The sequence below is a fragment of the Camelina sativa genome, chromosome 16 (assembly GCF_000633955.1).
Source record: "Camelina sativa cultivar DH55 chromosome 16, Cs, whole genome shotgun sequence".
Classification (NCBI taxonomy): domain Eukaryota; kingdom Viridiplantae; phylum Streptophyta; class Magnoliopsida; order Brassicales; family Brassicaceae; genus Camelina; species Camelina sativa.
In genome coordinates, this window is record NC_025700.1 from 2405731 (window position 1) to 2415766 (window position 10036).

The following is a 10036-nucleotide window of genomic DNA, read 5'->3' on the forward strand; positions in this document are numbered from 1 at the left end:
TATTTTAGTTTTAAAAAATTATAATTGTATAGATTTTAATTTTTAAGTGACCAAAAATGGTAAATTTAAAATACTTTTTTTAAAATAGCAGGTTTAAAATAATTGGAGTGAAAAGTGGAAAATTTCTTAATAATCCCGTTTCGAAAAGTCTATATGTGGTGGTGGTAGTGGTAATAGACGAGTTCTTAAAAGTTAAAAGAATATATTTTGGGGAAGCAAATTGGAAGTTCTTTTTCTTTTCTTTTTAGTATAATACTAATAATAATAGAGGGGTATAGAGCATAGAAATGATACTTTTAATCTCTCTCTCTCTCTCATTCATCAAATTAGTAGGAGGAAACTATAACCGATGGAGGAGACAAGAAGACCTTTTCTTCTACCTTCTTTCCGATCACTCCCAACCAGGCACAGATCTAAATTGCTGCAGCATATGCAAGGGTTTTGTGATTTACTTTGGTCTTTGGATTTGTCTAGTTATATATAGACATGGAACCATATAAAAACCCTAAATTTTTTTTTTCAGACCGATTGATTGATTTGATTGGGTCAAAGTTTTGATTTTTTTTTTGTTCTTTCTTTGGTTGGTTGGATGCAAAATTAGTTATGGTCGGAGAGGAACGGGTTTCTTCAACTCGGGCAATCCCAAGAAGCAGATTAGAGATCTTCAAAAAGTTATAGACTTATTAAACAAGGTACAATAATGTTGTTTCATACTATGTCGGTATTGTATTTTTTTTTATTGAAATTTAAAATATAATATCTTATATGATACGAGAAATTTTTTCTCAACTTGTACTAAAGAGATGACACTTAGCTTATTATATTTTTAATACCTGTATTTTTTTTNTAAAGGCTCAAACATTCTATAAAGTTTAGTTTTCTAAAAACAACCTATTACCATACAAATGCATCCTCGATTCAATATCCAACGAACAACAAAACACCGGTAACAATAGTATTGNGCAAAAAAAAAAAAAAAAAAAAACAGTCTACATTTCCTTCATCCCATTTTTAATCAAAAACATATGCAGCCCCCAAGAATCTAAAGCTAACTTATATCAGTTTGTGGTTGGTTTCATCTTAGAACTATACCAACATTAAATTAAATTTATAGGTTTGAATTCTTGGGTTTAATTTCTGTGTTTGAATCTTATATAATTTTCACGGCACAAACAGAATCAAATTTAAGTAAAATAATGGGTAGGTATTATTAAAGTAAATTAGTTTAAATCTTTTAAAATTTGTTTATATAAAATTAAAAATTTGAGCTTACTTTCTGGAAAATTACGTAAGATTTTAAGATGTTTTTGATCTAATTCTTTAATTATATTGTTTGATTCACACTTATTATTTCAAACGTCATAGTATTTTGGAATAACATAAAATTTATAAGTTTTTATATTAGGAATTTCAGAATAAATTATGAACATAATCAGTTATTTTTTTATTTGAAATAATACCATCATTTTATGCATTGCCTTATACCTACTATTTCTTCAATTTTCATTTTTGTTTATATTACTTCTCATTTTTAACTTATTATTTTGAAACACTTGCGAATTTATTCTCATTAATATTTGATTTCAATCCCTTCTTCTTCTTAAAGGCTCAAACATTCTATAAAGTTTAGTTTTCTAAAAACAACCTATTACCATACAAATGCATCCTCGATTCAATATCCAACGAACAACAAAACACCGGTAACAATAGTATTGTTGTTCGGATCATCCATTTTTGGGAAGTTCCTAACTTTAGAAAAAATATTATCTTACTAAGTCTTGAATATTTTTTCCAAAAATGTAAATTATTTTAACTATTTTCATATTTTGATGATTTATGCACTCATTTTAAAATATTTATAAAAGAAAAAAAAAATTCAGGTATATGTGATTTTTAAAAGAATTTTAATATAAAAGGGGCATTTTCAAAAATACCCCATTTTCCATGTCCCTTTTTAAAAATACCCCTTCATGTTGACCATTTCTAAAACTACCCCTATTTATGTACAAAATAACCAAAATACTCTTTCTTTGAATGACGACAAGAATGTACAATCACCAAAATCAAAAAAATTTCCCGCCAAAAATGAAAAATTTTCCCGCCAAAATCGAAAAAATTTCCTGCCAAAAAATAATTTTTCCCGCCAAATTTTTTAAATTTATACATTTTAAAAACCTTGTAAACGTTTTTAAAAACCTTGTAAATTCGTTTACAAGGTATTTAAAAACCTTTTAAAACCCGTATAAAAACCTTTTAAAGTCAGATTTTTAGAGTAAAAGTTGAAAGAAACCTTACTATATTATATCGTCTAATAATAAAGTAAAGTTATCTTTTGGAAAGCTCCAAAAGATTATCATTTATTGCTCTCTTCTTTCAAAAGTGTCATTTTTTTCTTTTAATTTTTAGTGTAACAAATTTATTCAATTGAATTTACATAATAAAATTTTCGCTTAACAAATAATCGATGATTAAATAGTTTAAGGATATAAGTTTATAATATATATATTTTGGTTGTATAGGATAATATCGAGTAATAATTGGTTATTTTATCACCACACTTTAATACAAATAATTCACATGATCTTGATATTACATTATTTTATTTCATTTTCAATCCATTTAAATTAAACTAAAGTATATTTTACTATATAATATCTAAATAACTAAATGAGAATTGAATATATTTTTTTGATAAAAAGATAATTGTATATATTTCTGTTTAAAGAGAGAAGTGAATATATATATATATATTTGAATTCATGATTTGATTAGCTAAGATGCCTGTTCATAGATCTATATTTATAATATATAACTCTTGAATATATATTGAAAACAATAGAAAATTTTAGTTATTAATTCACAATAATGTATTTTTATAAACCTGACAAAATTTTTTATTAACCTTTCTATTCTATCACATCAATCTCATATGTTGTACTAACTCTCATTTTTGTAATTTATTATTTATAGTAATACAATGAGTGATAAACAATAGTATTTAGAAATATTACATATATAAGAAAATATATTAATATGTAATGATTGCATATCTATAACTCTCACAAAGTTTATGTGATTCCTATAACAATGAAATATTCTCTCTGTTTTAATTTAGTTGTTTGATTTAGGTTTTCAAATAAAAAAATTGGTGAATATTCCAGTTTTCTCCCTGCTGTTTTAAAGTTTTGACCAATTAAATATTTATAAAATATATTAATATAGGGTAAAACAGACAATTTAATAGTTTTTTTAATAAGTGTGAGAAAACCTTAAACTGACAAGTAAAAAACCGGAGAAGGTATAAATTACACTTACTTAATTGATATAAAGATTAGTGTATTTATTATCCAATTATATAATAAATTTTCCATATGCTTTTAACTACAATTTCTCTTATAAATAGAAAAATACACATTTTACTAATCCTCATATTTCAAATATTAATAATATTTTTATTTAATTTATATTATCTTAACTCACGATCTCCAAAATTACAAAAAAAATATATAAAAAAACAATGTAAACTAAATCCGTGCATAACACGGAATAACTACTAGTATATATATACATATATGGCTATTTGAAAATCCAATTTTTTTTAGAGCAAAGTCTTTTTATACTGGTTAGTATATTGTGTCTGCCTTTCTCAATAATGGTACACTACGGTCGGTCATTTCTCTCAGTCGATTGAAGATCATGCGAAAGATGAGAAATACTACCTGGACATGGCTGCAGACACATCCAGAGAGCTTGAGGCACTTGGCAAATCCGTGTTGGAATCCACAAAAATGTGTACGACCCCATCTTTATTTTACTTGCTCTGTACAAAGCTGTGTAGCAATGTTTGATCTACTACTATACCTCATCTACTGATTTTTTTTCATTCAATTCATTCTTTCATGTAAAACTACTTCAGTTCTTTTGTCAGCTAAGGACAGAGCTCGTCTTGGTATTAGATACCATGCCGGTTGGATGATGGTTCTTCGATATGAAGTGAGAGCATTTTTATATATAATTTTTTTTTTTTTTTTTTTTCCACATATATATGTTTCTCGTTAAATGGATTCTGAGTGTGCTTGTTTGGCTATCTTATCAATCACCTCCTTTTTGTTTCTTTTTTTTACACAGGTGGAGTACGTCCAAAGACTCCTTAAAAAACAGATTGAAGCACTGCAGGATGCAGAGTTTTTCACCGCCCAAAAGACTAGAAGAAGGCTATCTTGTTTTTGTTCTTTTAACTTTTCAATCTCTTTTTTTATATAATCTTTTTCTATCTTTTTGTTTTGTTTTATACTAACCCCCCAATCCATAGATCAATAATGTATGAATGGTTTGATGAATTATTTCCTATAATAATCTATAATATGCCAAGTTGTTGCTGCTTATTTACTGTTTGCGTCGTTCTCTCTCTCTCTCAAAATTTCTTCTTGACTTGGATAAAGCCGATACATTTAAATCATATTATATTAGTAGAGGGAATCAATAGATTGGTCCTTTCTTATTCTCCATCATATTGTGTGTTAAGATCGAAACTGTGAATCTTTCTTTCTTAACCAATCGATACTCTGTTACAGCTTGCTCTCTACTTAGAGCATCACTAATTGCTGCAAGTAATCTCTGATAACATCAGCCTACTCATCTACTGTGCACTCTTCCTCATCGACTAGTGGACTCGTCTTCTTCTTCATCATCTCAGAGTAGTTTATGATAATAATAATAGCAGAAAATTAGGAGTAAATTCAGGATTGACTTGTATAATAATTTTACTTTAAGAAGCAACCAAAATTAGAAAGCAATTCTTGGTGATTCACTAAAAACGCCGTCGTTTAGTGGTTCCAGCATTGGAATTCACACCATCCCGCCACATCGCCTACCGATCTCACTGACGGCCAAAATTGACAAAAAAACCCTAATTTTCATTTTGCGGCTCTGTTTCCACACACAAAACCTCCGACTCTGGCGATTTTTATGGGTTCAAGTAAGTTTCCTCATTTCTTCTTCATCTGATGATACTTGTTCTCACTCACTCAGTGTCTGCCTTCAGTTAGCTTTCTTTGTTTCCGGTTAGGAGTTGTGTGTGTGTGTAAAAAAAGACAAGAACTTGGAACTGCTTTTCTAGTTTGAGAAATTGTCATATTTTGTTAGGTTTCGAGTTTCCGCTCTGACAATCCTGTTTCCTCCTCCAACTGTATTATTAGGTTGCAAGTGTTGTTAAAAAAACAAAAGATGGATTTGATCAGCAATCTACCAAACCCTCTAATCTCCCACATCTTGTCCTACCTTCCAACGAAAGAAGCAGCTTCAACATCTGTTCTCTCGAAGAAATGGCGTTACTTGTTCGCGTTTGTAACAAATCTTGATTTTGATGACTCCGACTATGAGAACGATGTAGGAAGAAGCGATGCTGAAATCAGTACAAGTTTTATGGGGTTTGTGGACAGAGTGTTGGCTTTGCAAGGGAATCTTACCGTGAACAGATTCTCTCTAGACTGTAGTAATTTTGATATTGATCTTGATCGTGTCACTGGTTGGATATTAAATGTGTTGGGACGCGGTGTATCAGATCTTGATCTAAGCCTCTTGGAGTATACCTTGCCTTGCGAGATCTTTGTGAGTAAGACGCTGGTTAAGCTGAAATTAGGACCAGGAGAGGATCTCTGTCTCACCATTGATAGGAAAGATGTTTTTCTTCCAAAGCTTAAGACTCTCTATCTTGATTCTGTTGTGGTTGAAGAGCGTGGTTTTGGGTTTGTTAAGCTTCTCTCTGGCTGTCCTGTGCTCGAGGAACTAGTTCTGATGAATATAGGGTGGGAGTATTGGAAGTTTTGCACTGTGTCTCTCAAATCTCTCAAGACGCTGACGTTTTTCCGTGAGGAGGAGTACACTGATGAGAATCCAAAGAGCGTGTCGTTTGTTACTCCAAATCTTGTTTACCTAGAGTACTCTGACGCTGTTGCGGGACAGTATCCTAAAGTGAACTTTAGTTCGCTTGTTGAAGCTCATATCGGTCTTCGACTGACTGATGATCAGAGTGCAGATGCAAACGTTTCAGAAGACGACTATTTCCCGGAAGATGATGAGGGAAGACAGATGACCGTTAATGCAACAGATTTTTTCAAGGGAATTAGCAGTGTTCAGATCCTTTACTTATCTGCCAAAGCTATTGAGGTTTGTATTTTTCAATCCCATTGGTTGGTTTATCTCGAGTTGATGATGATCACAAGTGAGTGATGAGATAGTTCTTGATTCATTTTTTGGTTTCAGGTACTTACTTTCTGCTGTGAGCCAATCCCGGTATTCAACAACCTGATTCAGTTAACGATTGAGAGTCACTCGGAAGTTGGATGGGATTCACTGCCAGGTCTACTCAAGAATTGTCCAAATCTCGAAACCCTTGTTTTAAAGGTATAGAACCAAACCCATTAAAGCATATCTTTGTTTATCAGTCACATGAAAACAAATACAACTTAACTATGAAACTACTTCTTCAGCGTCTTATCCACAAGTATAACAAGGCATGTGGGAACGTGTGCTGTTGTAAACGTCCGAAGCATCCTTCTTGCCTTTCATCTTCTCCGGTGAAGGTGCTAAAGATTTTTCTGTTTGATGACAACGATGAAGAAGACGGGTCAGAAATACTGCAGATTAGGTATTTCTTGGAGAAAATGCCGCGTCTTGAACAGTTGATTGTGTACTACAATACGTCGTATGACCCTGCTGTGTTAAACTTATCCAAGAAGCTTCAGAAGGTTCCTAAAGTAGCTTCACCAAAGTGCAAGATCCAGGTAGTCTCTGAGAATCTTAGTTTGACATGCACTGTTCCTTCTTTCTTAACAACGAAATGGTCTGCTCTTCCTCCCGAAGAAGAACATCGCTGGCCTGAGTCTCCTCCTCCTACCGAGATAAAAGATCCCATGCTTATGTATTGTTCTTCCCCAGAAGACGAAGATTACTGGTTCAACTAGGCTTTGATCTAAACTCAAAGCAATTAAAGATTTCCTCTGTTTCTGTCTTTTTGTACTTTTGCACTCTCTAGCTCTTGTCTTTTTTGAAACTGAGAATGTTAAAACTTTATGTGATGTTTGTTTCCCCCTTATTCTGTGGTGTTAAAACTGTTTGTTCCAACTTCCAAACATGCTTGCACGTGGCTTATTCTGTGGTGTGAACGCATATATATCTTTAGATTTTTCTACTGGTCCTTAACAAGATCATACGACTTGGCTAATACTATATATGTCTATATCAGATAAAATTATTAATTAACAAGGTAGACCAATAATTAAATGACGGATAGACTTTACTTGCTCCTTCATGTTTCCAAGACATTGTTTAATAGTACCAAGTTGCTGCATCTCTTTTGGTCCAGACATTGTTTAATACCTTATGAACCCTCACCGTCTGTTTGAAGCTGTATGGGTGATTTTGATGGGCTCTGCTTTGACACTCTAACAAAAGTAAGTTTTCTAATCTCTGCTTTTGACCTTATGTTCATCCTATAAGATCTGGGTTTTCTCTTTCTTTTTATGACTGGTTCGTGTTTATTTCCTCGATTGTGTAAGGATTAGACCTTGAAACTGGTTTGGAGTTAGGACCGTGTATTATTGTATCTTGAGTTCAGCTTCTGAAATCTTCTTGCTGGATGTGTTGTTTAGGTTTTGTAAGTGCTGATCTGTGGTTTTGTAAGTGCTGATCTGTCTTAGAAAGAAGCATGGATGATAGTTCCAAAGATGTAATCAATTGTTTACCAGACAATCTTCTTTGCCAAATCTTGTCAAATCTGTCTACTAAAGAAGCTGCTTTGACATCACTTCTCTCAAAAAGATGGCGGTATCTGTTTGCTCTTGTACCAAATCTTGATTTTGATGTCTTTTCCTCTCTGCATCCCGAGATTGAAACGCAAGACCAGACGAGTTTTATAGATTTTGTGGATAGAGTATTAAAATTGCGAGGGAAAGATCATATCTACAAGTTCTCTCTAAAATGTGGAGATGGCATTGAGGATGAAGACGTCTTCCCTTGGATATTAAATGCTTTGAGACATGGTGTGTCAGATCTTGCTCTACATGTCTCTCCCTCATTGGTTTATTGGCTGCCATCAAAGGTTTTTGCGAGTAAGACACTGGTTAGGCTGAAAATAGGACCTAAAGATGGTCCCAGAATTAAACTGAGAAATGTTTGTCTTCCAAAGCTTAAGACACTAAATCTAGATTCAGTTGTGTTTGAAGAGAGTGAGATTGGGTTTGCAAAGCTTCTTTCTGGTTGTCCACTGCTTGAGGAATTAAGTTTGCTTAATCTTGCTTCGGATCATTGGGATTCTTGCTCTGTGTCTTCCAAAATCCTCAAGAGACTAACGCTTTGTTGTGCACACTATCCCGGAAATCCAAAGAGTGTATCATTTGATACTCCAAATGTTGTCTACTTTGAATATTCTGATAATATTGCGCTAAAGTATCCAAAAGTGAATTTTGATTCGCTGGTTGAAGCTAGTATCTGTATTCGTATGACGAATGATCAAAAAGCAAATGTGAGATATGTATCAGATGTTGATGAGGAAACAGAGATGGTTGGCAATGCAATGAATCTTGTTATGGGAATATGCAATGTGAAGACCCTTTACTTATCTTGTGACACTCTTGAGGTATGTAAATCTAAACATTACTCGAGGTTTTTCGTTAATTAGTATATGAAAATGAGTGCTAATCTTTTGTTTTGTTTTAGACACTTAATTTTTGCTGTCAAGCAATACCTGTATTCAACAATTTGACTCATCTAACTATTGAGAGTCATCCGGAACTAGGATGGGAATCACTGCCAAATCTGCTTAAGAATTGTCCAAATCTTGAAACCCTTATCTTCCAAGTGAGCAAATCAAACCCTTGAAAGTAACTCTGTTTACTAATTTTACATTAAAGTTTGAGATGTTTCTTCTATGTTGTAGGGACTCCTTCACAAAGCAACAGATAGATGTGGGGATGTGTGCTTGTGCCAAGGTTTGGAGAATAGTCCATCTTGCTTATCATCAAGTCCGGTGAAGCTTCTAAAGATATTGAAATTTGGAGAAACCAATGATGGTGACGATATGGAGAAAGAGATAGAGCAGATAAAGAATTTCTTGGAGAAAATGCCAAATCTTGAACTACTGATAATATACTACAATAAATCCGAGAATGATCTAGTTGAAGTGTCAAGCCAACTTCAGATGGTTCCTGCAGTAGCTTCACTCAAGTGCAAGATTCAAGTAATCTCTGAAAACCTTAGCTTGTCATCCACTTTGCCCATTTCCTTGTCGATGAAATATGGATTGCACCTATAGAAGAACCTTACTGGTTTTGTGGAATCAATAATGCGGTCATGTCTCATATACCCTTTGGAAGCTATATATGGATGTGTGTCCTGGCTACAAGTATCTGTAGTTACTAAACAATATATCAAGATTCTCTTATTTCTATTGTTTGTACTTTGCTGCTTAAAAATATCCCATCCTTGTATGTTTTATGCTTTTGTTGTGAGAAACTTGAGTTGTAGTTTGAGTTTCTTTCTTTTGGTGCGTTAAAATGTTTGAGTAGAGAAGAAACTAACATGAGACTTAACTTGCCATAGAAAAATCATTGTTATCTTGTTCTCTTCTTAATTGAGTGGAGAAGAAACTAAATAAAAGTCCTGTTGCTCTCTCAAACTGGTTCCAATTCACAGGATCTTTCTTGTGATGCTGCATTCTCTAAATGGTGTGAATGAATGACTTCTCTTTTTCGTCTCAAAAAGTTAAGTAAATCACGAACCACATTGGTGAGAAACCAAAAACAATGTTGGGTTAGTGTACTTAGGCCAAAACAAGAGAAACAAGTGGAAATGGTGGACCTTTGAAGCCATTTGGATTTACAGAAATGTTAAATAAAAGTCAAATGAATAAAAAACTATGTTCACATCTTCTTTACATATACACATCTTACCCTCTCTATATAGATATGTATATATTTCTTTCTTAATGCGTGTGTGTATTGTTGAGATAATGAGTGCCTGTAATAGACTGGTGGGG

The 10036-nt window shown here is 32.9% G+C and overlaps 3 protein-coding genes across 6 annotated transcripts; all 3 read left to right on the plus strand.

The window, feature by feature from the left end:
• LOC104749398 lies at positions 214–4370 on the plus strand. Of its 3 annotated transcripts, none has more exons than XM_019237993.1 (5): positions 214–438; positions 602–692; positions 3684–3792; positions 3929–3993; positions 4129–4370. In XM_019237993.1, the coding sequence occupies exons 1-5, from the start codon at positions 350–352 to the stop codon at positions 4261–4263; spliced, it is 489 nt and encodes a 162-aa protein (XP_019093538.1). In that variant the 5' UTR covers positions 214–349; the 3' UTR covers positions 4264–4370. The 3 variants fall into 3 exon arrangements, with proteins under 3 accessions (XP_019093538.1, XP_010469321.1, XP_010469323.1); XM_010471019.2 differs by having other exon boundaries at positions 217–438; positions 3917–3993; positions 4129–4368; XM_010471021.2 differs by having other exon boundaries at positions 217–405; positions 3917–3993; positions 4129–4368.
• LOC104749399 (F-box/LRR-repeat protein At3g59200-like) lies at positions 4772–7127 on the plus strand. Its single transcript, XM_010471022.2, has 4 exons — positions 4772–4978; positions 5199–6168; positions 6265–6405; positions 6492–7127. The coding sequence occupies exons 2-4, from the start codon at positions 5227–5229 to the stop codon at positions 6963–6965; spliced, it is 1557 nt and encodes a 518-aa protein (XP_010469324.1). The 5' UTR covers positions 4772–4978; positions 5199–5226; the 3' UTR covers positions 6966–7127.
• Positions 7274–9583, plus strand: LOC104749401 (F-box/LRR-repeat protein At3g59210). 2 transcript variants are annotated; one of them, XM_010471024.2, is made up of 4 exons: positions 7274–7454; positions 7560–8638; positions 8719–8859; positions 8939–9583. In XM_010471024.2, exons 2-4 carry the CDS (start codon positions 7709–7711, stop codon positions 9311–9313), a joined length of 1446 nt encoding a protein of 481 aa, XP_010469326.1. In that variant the 5' UTR covers positions 7274–7454; positions 7560–7708; the 3' UTR covers positions 9314–9583. The 2 variants fall into 2 exon arrangements, with proteins under 2 accessions (XP_010469326.1, XP_010469325.1); XM_010471023.2 differs by having other exon boundaries at positions 7275–7454; positions 7653–8638.